Source organism: Pygoscelis adeliae, unplaced genomic scaffold (assembly GCF_000699105.1).
Source record: "Pygoscelis adeliae isolate BGI_AS28 unplaced genomic scaffold, ASM69910v1 Scaffold26, whole genome shotgun sequence".
Lineage (NCBI taxonomy): Eukaryota > Metazoa > Chordata > Aves > Sphenisciformes > Spheniscidae > Pygoscelis > Pygoscelis adeliae.
Genome location: NW_008825104.1, coordinates 83,807 through 106,345, shown reverse-complemented (window position 1 = coordinate 106,345; position 22,539 = coordinate 83,807). Strand labels below are relative to the sequence as shown.

The following is a 22,539-nucleotide window of genomic DNA, read 5'->3' as shown; positions in this document are numbered from 1 at the left end:
AATGAGCCTTACTTGTCTGTATATGCCTTGGGGCAACCTGGGGTAACAGCCCTGAGCAGCTCCCTTCCCATGGCTTTTGGTTTTAAAGCCAAAATGTTACAGATCTGAAGAAAGTGAAGCTATTATTTAAGTGAATATGGAAATAAATTGTAACATACTTTCATAAACCAAAGAAGTCTAATTCATCACCAACATCAGGGAATCAGAAAAGCTCAATTATCTTTTTCCTAGAAAAATCCAGGGAAACCGGATTTTTGCAAAGAAGCAGAAGCAAATATGTTGGTCTGCTACAGACATTTTTCAGAAGTGCAACTGGCAATTAGGTATTTAGAAATATCTTGAATAAGGACAAATTTCCTGCATAGAAATAAGAGACAATAAATAATTATCTCTGCAAAAATAACAAGTTTCTTCTAAGACTGTTTTTTAGTGTTTTGTTTTTGTGGTTCTTTTTGCAGGTGTTGCTGCTTTGGATTCCAGCGTTTCTGGGAAGATTGGTTTGCGAGCAGTCATATATTATTTCTGCACTACCGTCATTGCTGTAATACTAGGTACTCTGTGATACTGTAACTTTTAAAATCCTCAGCATCGCCTAATGACGAGTATACAGCACTGTGACATTACTAATTTCCCAAGACAGGATGGGGAGAAGAGACAGGAATCATACCAAACATCTTAACATACATGTAGCCAGATACAGGGAGAAGTTAGTCCCACTGTTCACAGTTGGGCTGTGGTCATATCCAATATCAAGCCACAGGCAATTTCGCCGTACGTTTCAGCTCAGGGAAGATTAGGAGCTGTCTGCTTAGGTAAACGGTGACCAGCAGTGAGAAAGCTGAATGAACATCAAAGGCCAGCCTTAACTACAAAGTTAGTTTCCTCAATAGCAATATGATAGATTGTTGCTGATTCTCAGATGTGAGAATGTATAAACTGTCTCACCTGAAAGAATGACAGAAAATACTGCCTTGTCATCTTATTTCCTTCCTAAAATGTTTTTGTCCTCTCTGTCGCTGCCAGGCTCCACTCCTACCTCTCTGAAGTCCACACCTCCTCTTGCAGGAAGTTCATTCCCTACAAGGAGCCTTGAAATCTTCCATATTTGCTTAAACAAACATCTTCAGCCTGCCTTCTTAAATAAGAAATAAAATTAAACCCTCTTCTGTCAGCTGTCTTGTAGTTTGTGGCTTATCTTCGTATTTTGTTGAGCCTGAGTGAATACTGTGTCTAGATATCACCCACTAAAAAGAAACATGTATTTATTTGAAGGACAAAATGTACATTGTGTGTGGCCTAGTAAAGCAAAGCAGTATTTAACAATAGAAAAAGAATCACATACAGACATATAAGGCCAGATTAATTTCTGGAGGTTGCATCATTGAGAATAATACATCACTGGGGTTACACCATTTAGGCTATCTCATCTGTCCGGGAATTTTCTGTGAATACATGGTGAGGAAGATTAATGAAGACTAACGTTAATATGTTTCTAACTTTGAAATTGTCCCTACCCTGAGAGAGGGGTTAAACCAGACAATCTCCAGAGGTCCCTGCTGTTTTATGATACTATGATATTACTTGATTCATTGTGCAGAATTACACAAATTCAGTTCTGCTTTTATTCACAGCTATCATTAGAAAGCCTTGTTCCTGGCTGGTTGAAGGGTCATCCAAATGCCTCTTTCTCCCTGCACTGAGATTTCATGGTTTCATTTGCTTTAGGTTTCTTTGGATTTGGGGAAGGGAAAAAAAAAGAAAAAGTAATGTACATTTGGAAAGGCCTAGTATTTCATATAAGAGAAAAAATGCCTAAAACGAAGCCACTAAAGTAAATGGAAAATTTGTCGTTGATTTCAGTATTCACAAGGTCAAAGCTAGTATTTCTTGCTCATAATTTTTTATTTCAGTCTGTTTCTGAAGCCCTTCTCTTATGTAACTTTATTGCTAACCAGCTTTACCAAAACATCCCGTTGTACTTTGGGGTCACAGGACAACGCATTTGTATTCATATCTGAAAGCTAGTAACAAGAGGAGCTGTGTAAGGGAAAAGGTAAATAGCTATACAAAATATCACCATGCAAAAGTTGCAGAACATATCAGCTGAAGCCCAGCTGATGTAATTACCCTCTCAACGAGCAGTAGTGATTTAGTGCCATACGTGCAAGAACAAAGCTAGAGTGCCCAAGTCCAGTGGCAAAGCCACAAGTAGCTCCTGCGTTGGGACCCACACATTTAAGGACACCACCTGCAGACTTCTTTTTTCTGAACAGCACTGCATGAGCACCCAGGGAAAGCATTTGGTGAGTTTAGCTCACAAAGAATTTAGCTACACGGGATACACTGAGGCAGGATGCACCAATGCCTCTGCTTGCACTGTGAGCTCTTCTTCTGGTTCTCCTTCCGCAGGGATTGTCTTAGTTGTGACCATTAAACCCGGAGTGCCTCAAACAGCAAATGAGATTGACAGAGTGGGCAGTACCCCAGAAGTTAGTACTGTTGATGCCATGCTGGATCTGATCAGGTGAGGTTTTCCTTTTTAGTTTCCTTACCCTTGTTGCAGAAGTCCAAACAAACACAAATAAAGTTGTGATGTGTAATACAGTAAAAATGCTTTCTAATGTTGTTTGGATGAGTAAGGAAAGAACCTCCCAACAGGTTAGATATTTTAGAGTATACTCAAAGCAGTTTGTTAAAAATATTTTTCTTTACACCATAGAATTTGGTTAATAAACCAACGACAACAAAAATTCCCTCCTTTGCAGAAATTGATATGCAAGATTTACCTAGAATGAAGAAAATATCCAGAATGGATTGAATGGTTGGCGGATTACTGACTGGCAGCTTCTGTGTCATCCAGCATAGACAACCACCTGAAATTGCAGTGTTAGGTTTCCCCTCCTCAAGGCAGGATGCAGAGTAACAGATGCAGTATGCAAAGGTTTCTTAGGGTTGCACAGTCAACAAGTTTGCTGCATCACCAGTATCTAAGGCAACCTTACAATGAGTCTTTCCCCATCAGCATCCTGGAAAATGATAGATACTTAAAGTGGTTAGAAGAAGGAAACACTTAGAAAAATCTGCAGAAGACTTGAGCACGTTTTCAGAGCTAAAGTGTTTAAGGAATTAGAAAAAAATCACAAAAAAGGGCTGCATTTCCAATAGTAGTTAAGTAGTTCCCTCAAAAATGTTTCTGTGGATTATTTTTTTTCTCCAGCTGCAATTAATCTCTGTTCCATATCACCATTCCTGCCCACTATTTTCTTTTTGTAGAATTTTTACTTAATCTATCATGTAAGAATCAACTGCCACATGTCTAAAATTGGCTTTCTCAGCATTTTTTATTTCAGGAAATGTGACTGGCATCTGCACATGCAACTCCAGATACACAGTTCTTTGACATTTTTAAAATATACACACACATATATACATATAGGTATATACCTGCCTTGAAAGAGTCACCGTAATATTTAATAGCAAATGTCTGCCATCATCTGGGGCATCTCTGCCCCAGCACAGGCCAAGGTAGACCTCTTTGAGAATAACTCTATTTCTCTGAGGTTTGTATGTGAGATAGTTAACAGTCCTCAACGCCACAGCCTCATGTTCAACAATCCACAGCTCTTCCCAGCCTCTGTCCCCTCCTGCCTGTGCATGACCGGAATGGCAGCTCCTTGGATGGCTCATCTCATTCCTCCTGGTGACTTGCCCAGGAATCAGTGAGGGGAACTGTGCAATCAGCTGCATTATAAAACCTAATGCAGTCTGTTACCACTAACTTCCACATGAACTTCCACACATATTCACAGGTCTGAGGTAGCTCCATGCACAAAAAAGTCTTCCTATAGTAAGAAGCGGTGTGAATTGTAATTCAGAGTAGTTTGGGTTTTTGCTACAGTTTATAGCTCAATTTCTTGTAAATAAATGTAGGACTGTAAATTAGGAGTTTGAGATCTGAAATTCTCTTTTAAAGGAACTACAGTTACTTTTTGTACATACTTATTTTCATCAGATTTAAGATCCAAATCCAGACAGTCTTGTAAAGATTAAGGAAAATCCCAGGCTTGTACAAACTACTCTTGCCTTTGAAGAAATTTTGCTTTAAAAACTTGAAAAATAAGGACAGGAGTTTGTGAAAGATCTGGAAGGGAGATAAAGACTTCTGCTTCAATATACAAACTTTTTTTCTGTACTGGACTGGGTATTCAATAAATACCTAATTAATGCTTTTTTCTGCAATCATTTGAATCTGAAATTGGTGGTTGGAAAGGAGGCACACAACTGGATTACACTGCTTCTGATCTAATTTCCTAATTTTTCAGTGTGCAAAAATGGTTCTTGACCCTGGAATAACATACGGGAATCTTCCATCAGCCAAGATTAATTTCTGAATGCAAAACTACAATAGAGCACACCAAATACCTGATTCTTCCAGCACAGCATTTATAAGAGTTACTATTTTTTTCTGCCTATATTTGACAAATCCTATAAAAATGATGTCTCCTGTATTCCTCATGCAAATGATGGAGATGGTGCAGCAGGGAAAAAAACCACTGGGTTTAGTAGCTTACCAACAGAAATGTCAAATACTAAAAACTAATCCCGAAAATTCAACAGTAGGAAAACAGTCAACTGATTGTTGGGAGTTCTGTATCCTTAATTTTTTATGTCTTTACTCCTGACGGTGCTAAATACACTGCTTTCTGGATAAAGGAACACAACCTGATCTGTTTTTCAAGCAGCAGATTTTATAATTTTGTTTATATAAACAACATGTTCTTAGTATGCTGTAATGTTGAAATGCATCTACTTTTTTAACAGGAATATGTTCCCAGAAAACCTTGTCCAGGCCTGTTTTCAACAGGTAAGTTTGAACATTCTTCTTTGCTACTGTAGTTTTCATTGCTAACTACAAATTACTCTTCTTTTTTGTCCCCAAAACTATGTCAGGTAAGAATTATTTCTGAGAGGTCCAGGAGTATCTTAATCTCCCATAAAAAGACTTCTTTTTAAAGCATCTTGGTTTCATTTCCATTATGATAAGCACTCTGTTATCAGCTATTAAGTCCTTGATCATCCCTTGCAAAAAGACACTGTTTAGGAGCTGGGTACAGAAACCAAACAGTGTATAAGACAAGATTTTTCCTTCTGGGACAGGCAGAGTTAGAACCACGTCATGAGGATCTATTTCCTTGTTCTTAAAAAGCCGGTGTCCGATGAAATCTGCATAACTTAACCCTCACCCCAATGTGTCTCATATCTAATGCCCATTGCCAGACCTGATGACCCATCTTAAGGAAAAGGCAGCCAATTGGTAGAGTCTATTTGAGACATCTTTCAGAAAAAGTGAGATTTGCAAGATGAGAGAGGAAACTGCTGTCTATATATCAGATTTACTTCAGATTCAGTCATCTTCATCTGTAAATGTATCAACTGTTTTTTGTGATGCTCTCTGCTTCCCTTTTTTGTCTTCCTCATCAGCTGCCTACCAGTTTATCTGAGGTTTCTATGTGAGGTAGTTAACCTTTCCCAGGAAATGATGTTAGTTGTCCTGCTGTGCACAGCACTGAATGTATTTCCAGTTTATAAAACTTCTTCATGTAGTTTTTCTCATATGTTAATTACTGTCACCTGACACTAAGGGGACAGAAAGGTTCTTTTAGGGATCCTTGGCAGAATGATGACAGCACTAAATCATAGTTACAATTAAAGCTTTATTTTCTTAACAGGATGTTATGATTAGTATAGCACAGAATTTATAGTCAGAATAGCACAGGATTTCTATAAGCAGAATCAGTGTAGTACAATTTTATAATAACACCACTTAGCTTATGGTTTCTAATCACCTGGACCCTCTGCAGATTGGATCAAATCTTAATCCTTGGTTTGCTGTATCAACGTAACAATCATAATCTAGACTCCAAAAAACGTATAAAAGAATACAAGTCACTCCCTCAGTCCTTGGAGGAAGCAGATGATGGTGGAGGCATCCCTGGCCACCGGGGGGTCACAGTCTCACTGTCCAGCAGCAGTTCTGGTCCAAGTTGCCCCTTAGGACTTGTAACTGCTTGGTTTTATGGACAGTGCTCTGGGTGCTGGTACGCTTCCCTGTTCTGTAGCGGGGTCATCAACAACACCTGTCTGGCTGGGTGCCTGGAACCTTCAAGGCCGACAAGGAGGGGAGTAGTCAGCCTGGCGCCCAGGAATCTTGAGGCTGGTAGGGAGGGGAAGAAGAAGTCTCTTTGGTTCGTCTACTTGGTGCACAGGACCTTCAGGGCCTGATAATACAGGGAAAGGGGACTAATAAGTGAGCAGCTCGGTCACAGAGAATGGCTGTTTGCCTTACATAATGGTGTTGGTTGTGCTAACCACATTACCAGGGGTCTGGTTGTATCAGGTGCATCTGCTGTACAGACCTCTCCTGGGGTGGCTGTCAGCAATTCTCTCCAGATGGTTTGTCCCAGCAAGAAGTCCCCTTGCATTGTCAGGAGCTGTATCTCATCCCCCACAAGACTGCAGCAGGTCCACTCTCTCTCTCCTGGAGAGCAGAATTGACAGCATATTATCTGTGAATCACTTGTTTGATCTACAGCATCTGAAGTACAGAACCGTGATGGCTCACATGAATTGTTTGTCTATGTTTGCTACCTTCAAGTCAGATTGGTTCATTTTTTCCTTATTTTTTCCTTATTTTTATTGGGCAAAGGCTATGCCTTTATCCATTCTTCAGTTGCCTCATGTTTCTAAATAAGCTCTTCTGTTTTTTTTAAAAACCTTTCCAGTATAAAACCAAACGTGAAAAAGTTGAAGCTACAACTGGCGTGGATAAAAATAGCTCCACACTTACAGAAGAACCTGTTACAACTGCTACGACAGCAGAAGCTTCAGAGGTGTGACCTTTATTGTTGCATTCCTTCATAGTATATGAAGTGGGGAGAAAGAACATAGATTAAATTTGGTTTAGTTGATGTAGTTAGTGATTGAGAAAAGGAAGGAAATGGTACATAGATAGATTTTAGCAAGGGCACAGAACTTAATAAGTAAATTCTAGAGCTGATTATGAGGATCTTCAAGTAGGTTTAAGAACACCAGAGGACTCCACTGGTAATTAAGCAGTCCAAAGATAATAGATGATGTGAGAAAATAATCCACTCGTACTCCAATATGCATTTTATTATACTCCTTCCAAATTTTATCTCATAGTAATGAGAGCATGGGAACATGAGCTATATGAAAAGACATGAATTAAATCCTGAAGCAGGATGTAGTGAAGAACTGCACCATTTCCTTCGTATGTTCATAGTGCACAAGCACAAAGGAATGTGTGAATACCTGCCTATTTAGTAGGATTTTTGTGTTATGAGCATCCAATTCTGCTATAAATTATGCAATTTCACTGATTTCAGCTGAACAATATATTTTAAACTTGGGGCAAATTTGGACACCATTGTCCCAGTTCTTATGCAATGGACTATTTATCTTAAATCTAGACACAAACCCTTGAGTTGCTGACATATAACCACAAGGATTCTACATCAGCTGTGTTTTGTTCTCCACAGTAGGGAGTAAAGCATGACTGTGGATACCTAGACCTTGCCGTACTTTGTCTATAGAAAGGACAACATAAATTAAGGGGTGCTTTATCCCCTGCTGGGGTTTGGTCAGATGCTTGCATAGCTTTAAAATACAAAGCTTTCAAAGACAATTTAGTTCTACTTCATTCCTGAACTTACCCACTAGGCACTGCCAGAAAGGGAGTAGAGTGACTGGAGAAGACCTCCATGTCTTTTCAAAGAAAGATCTAAATGTGTTTTCATTTTAGAACTCTTTAAAGTAAATTCAGTGTTTTCAGATAGTAACTTTTTTCTCTTGAATCTAATCTGTAGAACAAAACCCAAGAATACAAAATCGTGGGCATGTATTCCGACGGCATCAATGTGCTGGGGTTAATCGTCTTTTGTCTTGTTTTTGGAATGGTTATTGGGAAAATGGGAGAGAAAGGACAAGTGCTGGTGGATTTTTTCAATGCATTGAATGAAGCTACAATGAGAATAGTTCAGATAATTATGTGGTAAGTCCAAGGACAATACTGTCATTTTCTAACAACTTCTTTAAGTGGGTTTTGTCATTGAAGAGGTAGGAGCATACTCATACTTCATATTTGCTTTTGTATAGTGCTTTACAGCAAAAAATTTTAAAAGAAAGGCTAGTAAAAAGTTTCCTTTCTACAGAATTTGATCCTTTTGAGGAAACTGGAGACGGGGCTTCCACTTACTATATACTAAAGAAACAGTCCTATTGGTACACAAGAAACATGAGTTCTTCAGTCATTCTTGCTAGACGTTTATATCAAACCACTACCACTGCACTAGTGATTTGAGGACTGTAGAAGCATTACTATCCACATGCCCTTCTCAGTCTTGAATGCCATTTCCTGATAGCCATTATGTTCACAGGATAGCTGTTCTCAGAGCTAAGTTCCTTTAGAAGTATAAATTAATATACAAGCCACAGCACAGAGCAAAATCCAGAATGGTATGCAAAATACAACTTAGCATTATTTACCTATTTTATTATTTACCTTCATTCTCACAATATTCTCTCATAACATTTTCAGGCAGGAAGAACAATTTAAAAATGTAGCCACTTGTCTGATAGTGTTTGGTTGGACTTCACAGCTATTCACAGAACTTTTATCCATACAGATCACAATTACAGGATCAGGACTATAAGCACACACAATCCTTTCTAGAGTTTCATCCTACATGTGGAGTACCTTGTGCCATTTACTACAATACTCTGCTCATATCCACATTTCACACAAACAGTAGCTTATCAGATCTGGCCCTTCCATGGATTTTTCTTCAATCCCAGCACACTGAGATGCCTTTAAAACAGTAAACCTGTCCAGGGTTTAGTTGCACACTTCTTGCTGCCTTTAAAGAAAGGTAAATTAGCTTCTGCAACTTGTGCTGTGCTAGGCAGCTGGTTCAGTCCCCAGCTGAGTTACAGCCCCATGAAGTAGGCTGCCTCACTCTGCAGCAAATTACCACTAACGAGACTCGAGAGTTAGCACATGCCACAGATACAGGATCCTACCCATAAGCTCACGATCCATTGTCTTGCTTGTGCCTGAAGCTGTGGCTACAGGCTCCCTATGTTTCTACAGATGTGGGAGCTGTTGCCTTGAATAAAGTTTGATGCTGGCAGTATGAGGAATTAGTTCTGCTTTCACCAAGTTCAGGGCTCAGAAGGAACTAGGAGTCCTGACAAGGTACTACTTTATTTGTGAGATAGCACACACACATTTTATAAACTTATAATTTATATTTTAAAATGCATACATTTTCTATATTCACAAATTTATAAATTAATTTATACTACTCAAAGCTCCAAAGTGTCAACTTGTCTCTGTGACAGCCTGCTCTTTGGTACCAAAAGGAATGCAGTGGAGCTGGTGCTAGCATAAGTCCTGATTTTTGCCTTGAATTTTCTGTAGGCAGTAGCCCATACAACTGTTGATGTCTGTAAGGCATGGCCTTGTGTAAGTTTACTGGGGGATGGGGACCCCTCCATCAAGCAACACACTGATGACTGTACTATCCCAACACACTAAAATCACTCTTATTCCGTGCAGGTGACCCACATACAGCCCCTAGTGCTGCAGGGCAGCTGCTGTATGCACAGGAGACCTTTCCCATCTGTGCATGATTGCAGAATGCACAGAGACTGGTCTCAGCCCTGCAGACTTCTACCTCCAAGTAAGCTTATGGCTATGCATAAACGTGCTGCAGCAGGGCAAAGCCCACACCCCTTCCCAACCTCTGTGTATTCTGTGACACTAGGTCATGCAGTACTTGTTAGACTATGCATAGGATTTCATTTACTCTGATTTTCTAATCTTTTTTCATCACCTTTATTGTAGTCTTGCTGTAAGTGAATAAATCAGTTGTATAATAGAATATAAAAAAGTCTTCAGTTGTGTAATAGAATACAAAAAAAAATTTCTTCCATTTGTTGTAAAAAGTTATAAGCATGCAATATTTATGAGAATGCATTTTTAATTGCTTTATTTTTGCTTTCTAGGTATATGCCAATTGGTATCGTGTTTTTAATTGCTGGGAAGATAATAGAAGTTGAGGACTGGGAAATCTTTCGTAAACTGGGTCTTTATATGGCTACAGTACTAAGTGGGTATGTCACTTCTTAAAGATTAGATTAAATGTGTGCAGTTTTTAGAGCTCACTTGATAACAACTCAATTATCCACAACACCCAGCCTCTTCTAGGTCAAAGACAAAAATTCTTGTCAGTGAAAATTATGTGAGGATGTCTTGAATGCATGTTTTGTTTTGTTTTAAAAAGTCACTGCCTTGCATTCTAAAAGAAGTAAAAGCAAAGGCTGTTCTTGTATTCATTGTTTCATCTTCTGAGCTTGGTGCTGAAACAGATAATATAATTGTATTTTTGAGAGTAGTAATGCTTCTGTTAGATACTAGAAGAAGTTGGAAAAGGGTGAGGTTGTGAATTATGGCTTATAGGAGGTTGACAGCCTATTGAAAATACACAAATATTTGGATTAAGCTGGGAATCTCCATGGGACCTGTGGGCCCCGGCATAGGCCCAGCTCCACTGCCCAATACAAATACATAGTAAGTGCAGTGCACCATAAATGATGCCAAAGAGGAAACTGATCCCTTCCCACCTCAGTGCAGAGCAGGCAGCTGACATCGAGAGAAGCCCTGGGCATTGCACTGTTTGTTAGTTACTCCTTCAAGGCAAAGGTAGCTGGTGAAGCTGCAAAAGCAGCAGCTGCTATCTGAAAAACTTAGCCAGGCATCAGAACATTTTTTCTATTCTTTTTCTAGACCCTTGGCTGTGTAGAACGGTCTGGGGTGGCAGAGGTTACACCTCCACAATGTGGAGCCTTGCAGATGTGGAGCCTTCGAAGGTGCAACTTAACTGCTCCAAATGACATAGGTTATAATACTGGATCATTATGTATTTCTGAAGACTATCCTACAAAGAACCCTTTTTATAGGTAAATGGATATTACAGTCCCAATAAGTTACATATATTTAAATTTCTATTTCCAATTCAGTGAAGCTTAACTTCTAGGCTGTCTTGGTTCATTGCCTTAGCATCCGCTCCTATAATTCTTTCAGTATACTAAGGATTTATTCATGTTTTGTCTAGAGGCTAGATCCAAAGTTGTTCAAGAGCTTCTTCCCCCCCACTTTATGCATATGCATGCTATTCTTCAACGTCATTTACATGCTTTCTGACAACCAAGCAGTGAGAAAAGTAATATATTAGTCTTAAATGCAAACTTCTCTATAAATAGTCAAGAAGGATCTCTTTTTTTTGCATTAATCTTTGCTAGATAATTGTATTTATTTCAAAGTTGTTGTTCTGTTTTATGCTTAAGCCAGTATGTTTGGACTAGCTGTTCAAAAATAATTTGAGATATAATGACTTTCTAAGTAAAAATTACAGCTCCAGAAATAGCACTGAATAGCACTTTTTCAAAATGTTACAGAGAAGAGTGCAAGTTATGTTTGTCTAATGCATAATGCAGTTTTTTGTGAGTTTCCATTTAGACTTGGAAAAGAAATCAAATTTTGAAAAGATGCAAAAGTTGATGTTTACCAAGAGACTGTAAATCAAGAGACTAACATTTTCTATATAAATTATAAATGAGACCATGACCACCAGTTAGGTAAAAGTCATTTATAGAATGACACTGTATTGCTTCTGCAGGTTTTCCATGTTACTAACTCCACTTAACTCAGAGGAGGAATATGTTGGATGGATTATTACTGCCCATTGACTTCAGTTTTAGATCAGATAGCAAGTTTTACAGTTTTAGATGATAGCAAGTTTTATGACTGTTTACCTATTAATGGTTACTATTTGTACTGTGACAGGGCATATCTTCCTTAAGATGTGTGTGAAGACACAGTGCCTTCTCCAGAGTACTTCGATTGCAAAGTAAACTATCACCCACATATAGTCTCCCGTTTAGCTGGTAACCGTGGGCTTGACAGGCACAATTCCCAGGTGCCATCAAAAAGATTGCATATAGTAAGGGTGCCCACCTTTACATCCTTGAAGAGAAAAAGTCTCTGTTCCACCGAACTCCCTTGCACATACCATGATTTTCCCTGATAGGTGCTAGGGTAGATCTCTGCTGCATTTCTGTCTCTTATGAGATGGCTTACAGCGGGTGATGCTCAAGGTGTTGTGGAGAAGGGCTAACAGCAGCACATTCTCTGCAAAACTGACCATCAGGGAGAGTATGTTGTAATCAGATCACCGGAGCAAAGATGACAATGTACACACAAGGCTATAGGCTGCAGGGAAAACGTGCTTGTTCCACGATTTCCAGCCTGCAAGAATACCCTTTTTCCCACCTCTCGGCAAGCAAGAGAAGTTGTGTTCTTTCTTTGTTTCAGCTTCTTAAACACTGCTGTTCCCATGATCTTTTTGGTTTTCATCCTTATTTGCTTGATCTTGTCTGTTTGCAGTGTGTTCTGTTCCTCAGCATCTTCTGTAGCTGTCTCTCTATCATCCTTCCTTTAAGCTTGATCCTGAGAGTTACGCGTTCTTAAACATATTTCTTATATTCCCTATCAAGAAAAATGTGCAAGAGCTTGAAGGCTTACCCTCCTTTTCCTTTCCTTTAACTTCCCTCTCCAGCTCATCTTCTATCTCACCTTCTTCCCAGCTTTATTATTCATGACCTTTCACATTCTCAGCCCTACCAGCTCTAACCCACCATTTTCTGCAGCACATTTCAGTCTTTATGTCTCATTCAGGTCACCATGAGGGAACAGACTTTCCCCAGTGCCTCTGCTCCAGTTGGCCACTAAATATGTTCAGCCTCTCATTTTTAATGGTGGCAGTGTCAGGATGAGGACATGTTAGCATTCACAGAGGAGGAAAATCGAAGTAGGAGGCATAATACAAGTGCCAGAGAACTCACAGCCTGAAGTGGAAAAAAAAAGGAAGCTGCAGCAAGCAGACTCTCTCTTGCCTGTGACTTTCTCTTTTCTGAAACCAGCAAGGCAGCTGCATCTCTGGATGCTATAAGGAATGCCAGTCTGGGATTCTGAAGGACAAGATTCTTCCTATCTTAAAATTGAATGCTATTAGAATTTCTCTTTTCAGTTGCTGATTATGATTTTTGGTATAAAAACTTCTGCTGCTTGCTGTGAGTTGCATTTCATGCATGAAAGTAAATATTAGTTTGAATTTGTTTCATGAAAATCAGTAGTAGCAAAGCAGATATGCACAAATACTTTATTTTGGATAATGCCATGTTCATGCTGCCACTAAAAAAGTGCAGATCTAAGTCTTTCAAAATAACTATTTGGAAGTCAGTATGCTTCTAGATGTAGACATACTTGAGATGTTTACTCTCATCAACATTTTGTTAAGACACCCAATGACACCCATACCACTTTATTTTTTTTTCTATATGTTTTGCAGAATTCAGTTTGTTCTCAGGCACCATTGTATAAATTGTTAGGTTTCTTTCTAGAGTTCTTTACAAAATTTTATCAGTACATGCTGCGTGCTGTTATTTACATTCCACTAAATAAATAATTTGTTCACATACAGAATGAAAACTTTAATGCTTTTAAAAAGAGAATTTTTCCAAGGAAACAAATAGTTAGGTTTTGTGAGTGATTTTTGGTGATGTTGTGGATTTCTGTACTGTGGCTACTGCTCTCTTAATTGCCTATTTTTGGCAGAACAAATGGTACCATGATTTATCGCTATCTTTATCAGCTGCTCTGAAATCATAAAGCACTATTACAACACAGTAACATTCACAAGAACATCTTGTGTGGACAGAATAAAAATCCCAAGGTCATACATAACAACAGTTCTGGTCTTTATGTTTCCAGGCTATGATAATTTCTTTTCACAAGAAGCTGATGCTGCTATAATTGCTTGCGACCTTGGAACACAGGAAATCTCTCACAGACCCTTCACATATTTTCATTTCAAATATACTCACAGCAGGCTGTTTACCTCTAATCTTAATGCCCACAAAGCTCTGCGTTCATGTGCATTCAGGATTAATGCACAATGTTCAAAATTAATGTGCAGGTTGAAGGATAAATTTGTCCCTGAGACCCACCCAAATATCCAGGCAAACACACCTGAGCAGCTCAAGTGAAAAGGACAGTTTGATCTTTTGCATGTCAACACTTAATTTCAAAAATTAATAGTTTCAAATGACAGTATTTTAGCATCTTACAACATTAAAGATGGTGAGACTACATATATCTCATCTGTACCGTCTGAAATACCTCACTACATTTTAGTTGTAGACCTAAGCTTACACAGTTTTCCACAAAGTAAGTGTGAATTTTTTTATAGGATCATGTTTGAATCTTCTGCAGAAGGATGTGGACTTCCTCTGTCCCTGACTGGGAACCATATTTACCTTTAATTCCAAAAAATTTTCTATAATAAAGGCAGATAAACGTAGAAAAATAATTCAGTTTGTTTCTCCGATTTGTCTCTAGTCTGCATTGTAAGGATTTGGCAGGAGAGTTGAGTGTTTTACGGTATTTAAAATCATGCTCTGCGTATCACTTTAAATACTATTTATTACTTCAGTTTTCTCATCTTCATCAGTTTAAAATTATTTGCAATGTATTAGTTAATTATTGTTCTACTTTGGAAAGACAGACAATTAATAATCTCTCTCTCATTTCCAAAAGAAAGTGTAGAATAGCATTAGTCTGCATTTTTTTTAAGATGGTATACTCTCTAAATTTTGAACATAGGTGTCACTAAAGTCACCTTTAGTGTTTTATAAGTGTACTTAAGGACAGAACTAGATAACTGTTATCACTGTCTTACTAAAACAAGGCAATGAGATGGATCCCTTTGTTTAACTAGTCCATTGTATTTTGCAGACTTGCAATTCATTCCACTATAATTCTGCCACTGATCTACTTAATAGTAGTAAGGAAAAATCCTTTTCGATTTGCCATGGGGATGGCTCAGGCACTTCTGACGGCCCTCATGATTTCTTCCAGGTAAACAAAAGAAACATTTTCTGTAATGTTCTTAGTAGTAATTGTTTGCGCTCTGATTTTATTGCTACTTTGTTACATACTCTGATTTCACCTGGACAATTCTAAATTCCCTGGAGGTTGAAATACTACTTCCGTCATTACTTCCGTAGTACCCAAAGGGGCATTATAGATTGCGCTGGCCTTACACCAAACGAGAGTCCTCCAGGACTGCCCCTCCCAGGGGGAGACAGCTCTTTGCCATTCACTTCATTAGTCACAGACTTGCTAGATTTTAAGCTGTTGCACTGTTGCTGTGACTACATGCGTCATGATGATTTGACCATGTAATTTTGAGGATAACTAAGACTTTGTTATTTCTTTCCATAATTAGAAGAGATAACACAAGTTACTTTGCTTAAAAGCCAACTCTTACTTTCATGGTGCAGCCTTCCTGCCTGCCTTAGATCTCCGTCTGAGTCTTAGAGCAGATCAGGCTCTGAGGAAAAGGAGAGATAAGGGAAATGGTATGCTGTTGCCTGCGCTTACTTTGTGTGTTTAACTGTGTGCCAGTTCAGCAACTTTGCCTGTCACCTTCCGCTGTGCAGAAGAAAAAAACTTCATCGACAAAAGGATTACCAGGTTCGTTCTTCCAGTTGGAGCTACCATCAACATGGACGGCACAGCTCTTTACGAAGCAGTAGCAGCTGTATTTATTGCACAACTGAATGACTTAGAACTGGATATTGGCCAAATAGTTACCATTAGGTAAGACTAGAGCCATCACACACATTTTGTTGGAGGTGTTTTTTTTAATGAATGGTACATTAATTTTGAATACCCCATGGGAAAGTTGAAACTATCATTCACAGCACAGGAAGTAACAGAAACATTCTGACTTCTTGGTCCGAGGCCTTGCCTGTGCAACCTGGTGAGGAGGTGGGATGAGCCAGGACATGCAGATGGTATACAGCATCGTTCTGGAAATTGCCGTTATTCTTCCACTGCAAATACTTGCAAACCCAACTTGGCCTCTGCATCTGATCTGTCCAGTTCACTTGTTGGTCATGTGTTGCCTGTTATTTTGCAGTGTAACCCTAACAGTATCTATACATGACTTGTCCCATAAACTTGTCACCAGACTTTGAGTAGATGCTGTTCAAGAGGAAAACTGGAACATTTGGGCTTCTTTCCTGCAGTGAAATAAGCCTACTTGTGCCAGAAAATAGAGTTTCTGTGAGCAACATCTATTCTGAATGCCTCTTCTGGGCTTTATTTGGGATTTAGTGTCACAGCTACAGCAGCCAGCATCGGGGCTGCAGGCGTCCCCCAAGCCGGACTTGTCACCATGGTGATTGTACTGAGTGCCGTTGGCCTGCCCGCCGAAGATGTTACTCTGATCATTGCAGTTGACTGGCTTCTGTAAGTTTAAGGCATTTGATATTTAATTATTTTTCCTTTTTTTTAATGTTTACATAAGTTGTGTGGGAACATGTGGGTCTGAGAAAGAAAGCAACAAAATCATCATGTTGCAGGAATTGGACAAAGATTCTTCTTATGGCCAGGCTTGTTCAATATAGAGTTGAATGCAAGTAGTGGCTTTAATTCTGAGAGAACTCCTACTGCATGGGATAGCAGTGAATAACCTCACATCCAGAGGTGCTATCAATCTTAAAATAGTGGCCACAGCATTAATAAATGATGAGCATAATACTCAGGAAAGACAAATGTGACAGTACCAAGTAGTGCCTCTGGAGTGTCAGCTGCCACTGTATTACACTAAATTCATACACCATTCACAAAAATCAAACGCAGCACATTTGAGCCACAAGCAGGACATCTCGGCTGATTTCCACAAAGTACATAAAATCCATACAGCGGTGAAGAGGTAGTGGAGCACAACATGAACTAAACAAAGCTGATCCTGGACCCCACATGCACACACATGGCGGGCTGTACGTGGGTCTGTGCTGCCAGCATTACTACGCTAGGGCTGTTCTTTACTGAGAGTTTTTTAAAGACCCAGCCCCTTGATCAACAAGCACACACATGCAAACTCGGAAAGCATTCCTTATGCCTGATCCCAACCATCTCACCTCAGAGCACATCAAAACCCCTCAGTCCCATTAAGCAGCTCTTTCTGGAGAGAAGCATTTTCACCAGCAAGCTTTTCTGTTCAGCTTGCGCCGAGATGTTTCTCTGCTACTTTTGCAAAAGCCCAAAGAATCACAGAGTGTATTCTGGAGTTCAGGAAGACATCAGCATTCAGTTTTGTCCCATGATTCACTTGGGAAAGTAACAGGATTGACAAATTAAGGAGTATAACTTTAGTTTGTAATACAGCTTTTTTGCCTCCTAAATTGTGTGAGCTTTAGTGCTCAGACCAAGGTCTTGTTCACCTGCAGTAACTCAGCATGGATGATGGTATCAATGCAGAGATCTTAATCATTTCATAGTCTCTGCATGTCTTCTTCTTAGATTCATATTTACACTCAAGGTAAGTGCATTCCTGTTCCTCCCCCACCCTTTCCAATCATTTTCTTGAAGGGTTTCTGGCAACAACCTATGTATTTCATAATTTATTTGATTATATAATTCAATTTTGCAAGCTGTAGAGAGAAATGCCAGTCTCCAGGAAACCAGGGCTGTTGAATGGATCCAAGAATCAATTCAGTTTCTGTATAAGCATAATTGCTCCAAACAAAACAGCTCCAGCCACAAGTACGTTCTCCCCGTCAACTGTCCGCAACAGAGTCTAATAGGTTTGTTTGCGGTGCTCCACAATCATTTTGTTTTCTCCAGCTCTCTTCTTTTCCCAGTGAGCATTTAGTTTTGTTAAGGATGGTGAAGATCAGTACAAACAGCTGGCTCAGAGCACGTATCTAAAGAAGAGTGTAAGAACAGACCAAACATATATCGGTTCTTTTCCCAAAGTACTCTCCTAGCCTCCTGCAAATTGCAGCTCACAGAGTTCCTGAGCTAGAGGTGGTTTTTGTTTTAACAGTTCTCAACAGATTTATTCTTCTTCCATGAATGCCTCATTGCTTTTGGGACCCATATAAACTTTTAGATTTCCACAAGTCCTGTGGAGAGGAATTCACAACCTAACAATGTGTTGTGCAGAGACATATTTAATTTTGACTGTTTTAATCTACATCCTAATCATTTTATTTGACATCCTCTAATTCTTTTATGGGAGTGAGAGAGATAGAAAAAGAACAGTAATTCCCTATTTGTCATAGTAATCATAATTTTATGGATCTGATCTCGTCTCCACTTTGAAAGTCCAAAATTTATGTGATTCTTAGGCACAATACGAATACGTGGAAGCTACCTGTTCCACCATGAAACAGACAAAGAATTCAAGCTGTTTCTGATTCCAATTGAAGTATTTTTCAGATTAAGGTGTCTTGCTGTGTAAAGCAAATTAAAGATTAATTTCATGTACCAGGGATCATTTGCAGTGCATTTTGGACCTCAGCAGATGGAATGCACATCATGACACCACATAGATTATTAACATTTTTGCCTTTTGTACTTATTGCCTAAAATGTATTATTTTGTAACCTGCTAGTAGTGGCTCATTAACAATCCTCCAGTTAATTCTGAACTTACCAAGGTTTTGTTACATAGGCGTGAGGAGTACTTCCATGTTTTTAATGAAGAACAGAAAATATTTGAGAATAGAATAGAGGTATTATGAAAGATGAGTTTCCAGTGCTGCTGATTTCCTCACTTGTCACACTGATCCTACCAGAATTTTACTTTACCCCTCTTCATTGCCCTCCCGTATACTTCCTTTTCACATGGAGAACACATGGGCACTTTTTAGCACCGGAGTTCAGCAGTTGTAGTAGAAGAATATGTGTATGAGACACGCCGATTCACTTCACTATTGTTTTTACAGTCCCTTCTATTTGTGAATATATCCACTTCAATATCCCTGCACAGACAGAGCAATTCGTTCTGCCACAAAGCCCTTGCAGTGCTGTGTAGCTGAAAAGAAAAACAGGGAAGGCATGACCTTCCACTGTCCCTACCTTACTTTACACCAATTTTCAAACTTTGCTGTATTGCATGATTTTGTTGCTCCTCTGCCAAGTAGTGGCAGATTTTTAAGGCCTGTAAGTCACATTTCTGTTGGGAGAAAAATCAACAGTACAGAAGTATCATATTCCTTTAAGTGACTTGTTTAATACAACTTCGTACTTTGACCCTTTAACAATGAGAAGCTAACAGAAGATAGCCTTTCCCATTGCCAGGGTTTGGGCCAGATACTGAAGGTACTGGGCTAGGTGCTCCTCTGGCTGAGGAAATGACTGTTAGAAAGACAAAAGGCACAATGCAGACTCTTCTGCTGTGCACCGCAGTCTCTCCTCCCAACAAAAGCAGTCTCATCACAAGGAGAACCGGCTGTGTAGCATAGTTCAGGGCCTGAGAAGTGATCCCTGCATTTTGTGAGGCTGTGCACAGCAGTGTGATAACTGCTCTAACAGACTAGTGATGTGACTTGCAGTTTTGCACACCCTGTACAAAGTAATTTGTCATGAAAGTGACTCCAGGTTTCTTCAAATACATGTGGGGGAAATTCTGTTTCTTGTTCGACAAGATTTTTTTCTTTTAATTGCAGAATTACCCGTAACTGCACTGGGAAAAAAACAGCTCTGCATTTGCTAGAGTAGCTTACTCTTACTACAAGGATTTTCTAAGTAACATACAGAATGGTTTGTCTGACAACATTTTTATTCCATAGAGATCGATTCAGAACAATGGTGAATGTCTTGGGAGACGCCTTTGGTACAGGGATAGTGGAGAAGCTTTCTAAAAAGGAGCTGGAGCAGATGGATGTCACCTCTGAAGTCAACATAGTCAATCCTTTTGCCTTGGAAGCAACACCACTTGATAATGATGAAAGCGAGACCAAGAAATCGTACATCAATGGAGGCTTTGCTGTAGATAAGTCTGACACCATATCCTTCACGCAGACATCTCAGTTCTAAAGCCAGTAGCTTTCAGGTAAAACAGGAGCACTGAAGGACATGGCCATATGCAATATCTCAAAAAGTTTAAAGGATAATTGAGAATGAATTACATCTCATATGCATTTGATTTATTACACAGACTCTGGTTCTCCTTACCAGTTCTGCCCCCTTCTCATCACCTCTCCCAACAATTTGAACTCACTGCTTTTAGTCCTTGCTGATAGGTTGAAGAAAAAGACAGGTGTAAAATAGTTTTTTTTTAATTATTTTTTTTTTAGGAATGTACACTATTGCTGAGGCTATGAAATGCCTCTTTGGAATCAGCATGCTCACAAATGGGTATCTCAGCTGGGACAGCCAAACGTGTTTTACTCAGGAGTAGCACAGCATTTCACGTCTTACCCACGTTACAAAGCACCTGTATGAAATCCTTTTTAACATCCTTGCCTTCTAAACAGATTGCACTGTACTTCACACCTACTGTAACTTGATCACGTGCCAAAATACTCATTTCTGCAGCTGAGAGGATACCACTTGGGTGATACAGGAAGGAATAGACCAGAAAGGCCTTGTAATAAATATTTCACTAGGAACAGGGTTTCCTTTTTCTTTAATTGTGAAGTAATTGGGCATGGAAGAATTTCCAGTGATTTTGTAGCTAGGTTTCCCCGTGCCTTTCATGTGAATGCCAGCTGCTGGGATTGGCCTTCAGATATGAAATAAATTGCTGTGGGTTTGCCCTTCTGGCATTTGAACAGTTTTTGTAAAGCGATACTTCACTGATTTAGGTCCACTTTGATGGCCTCCTAGTACATTTCCATCAGAAGCAGAAATAAGTCTGTTTACTGTTGTTCACCTTCTATTTTAATCAAAGTAGGCAGAGGTCATGAAGATGAAAATAGACTATAGAGCAAAGCATAGGGCAAATTCTAAACCTTTCCTCCTTGGAATAAAAACAGTTATAATATCAAGAATATAGGAGGCATACCTTTTTCTAGGAAGAAGCCACTGTCACTAAGCTTTTTACACAGACTGGTTGGTTTTTTGCTCCTTGGTTTAGTTTGCCAGTTGAACATGCAAGGTTGTGGCTGCAACACTACTACAGTGCCAACATGTCAGCTAAACTGTATCTTATGAAGTATTTCTGGACCCAGAAAGTCACGTGTTCAGGTGGCTTGCTATAGGATAAGAAGCACCAAGAACTTCCTCATAAGAAATCTCCATTTTCTAAAACATTTTATACAAGATTTCCATGGTGCAAAAAATCACTCTCTCAAGGGAGGAGTTGCTGTAACAAATTTTTTTGCCTTGCACATTAAAGTCATTAGCCATTTTAAAGTAAACTGAAATTCATATAGAGTTATTTGTTTGTAAATAAGCTTGTGGTAAACCTAAAATTGCACTCACATGCTAACAAAAACCCTTCAAGTTCCTGCAGTGTTATATACTTAGTTCAATCCTACACTTTTCTATTTAAATAAACCAGAAGTGTGCCAAAGAGAACTGATTAAGACAAGAAGAAAATATTTACTTGTAGGTTTTGATAAATTGCACCTTAAATCAACAAGTCAATGAGACATAATACTGTATTTAAATTAAACATTGTAAACTATATGGAAGTGTTAATCTAAGCATTGGTATGTTTATACAAAATAAAGAAAATGTACAGATTGAGTAAATCAATCTTTTACCTGTGCAGAAATAGTATGAGACAGTCTTTAATTGTACAGCTTTGCTTATGGGAGGAAAAAAACCCACCAGTTTCCACAACTAGCCTATAATCCACACTTTGTCTTTGCTTTTTTAAGTCATCCTTTTATGATCACGCCATTATGTAGTCACCCTGTTATGATGTACTGTGAACAATGTTCTTAACATGTTCTAAATAAATAATTTCTCTCTTTACTCTTGTTTTAGCCTACCATCCTCTCCTCACAACAACAAAACCCGTTGAATTTAGGATTATCATCACTAGTGACTCAGCTGTAGCTTTGGCAAGAATTACTCTCTTCTTCTAATAAAATAAATGCTTAAGAGCACAGTGCTGAGATTGCAAGAAAACCCTCTAACTGCAGGTGATCTAGGTTGGGAGTATACTATTAAACACATGCGAAGCAGGGGGTTATTTATTTATTATTTATTTATGTGGATCAGATTCAACTAAGCAGGGGTTGATGGAGCTGTTTTGCCATCTATTCACCACAAAGGGACCAAACCACATACTGAAGATACTGTTAAGTCCAAGGATTGGACTCTTTTCCTCACACAATATTCTGAGTATGTACCTTCTATGTATGTGGAAACATCCTGCATGGGCAACGCGTCCTCTTCTCCACAGCCTTCTGGTCTGGAAGCTTTGGAGAGTGGTGGAGAGTCTCCCATCAGAAAAGTACCTGCAGGTGTTGGCCCTTTACACCATGCTGTTATGTTCCTGTAGGGTCTTTGGGGCTGCAGAAGCTATCGCAGGATTGGACCCTGCATTTTGAATAGCATGTGTGGCTTTAAGTCATGGAAGGCAAGGTT

At 39.1% G+C, this 22,539-nt stretch overlaps 1 protein-coding gene across 1 annotated transcript in view; it reads left to right on the top strand.

The window, feature by feature from the left end:
• SLC1A1 (solute carrier family 1 (neuronal/epithelial high affinity glutamate transporter, system Xag), member 1) overlaps positions 1–20,147 on the top strand; it is a 35,505-nt gene extending 15,358 nt beyond the window's left edge. The window contains exons 2-11 of the mRNA XM_009327290.1: positions 459–551; positions 2,410–2,524; positions 4,822–4,864; positions 6,783–6,890; positions 7,887–8,071; positions 10,087–10,194; positions 14,936–15,058; positions 15,608–15,802; positions 16,322–16,456; positions 19,788–20,147. Coding sequence (XP_009325565.1) covers positions 459–551; positions 2,410–2,524; positions 4,822–4,864; positions 6,783–6,890; positions 7,887–8,071; positions 10,087–10,194; positions 14,936–15,058; positions 15,608–15,802; positions 16,322–16,456; positions 19,788–20,034 — 1,352 coding nt within the window. The 3' untranslated portion in view covers positions 20,035–20,147. The remainder of the gene's footprint in view (positions 1–458; positions 552–2,409; positions 2,525–4,821; positions 4,865–6,782; positions 6,891–7,886; positions 8,072–10,086; positions 10,195–14,935; positions 15,059–15,607; positions 15,803–16,321; positions 16,457–19,787) is intronic.
• The last annotated feature ends 2,392 nt before the right edge of the window (positions 20,148–22,539 follow it).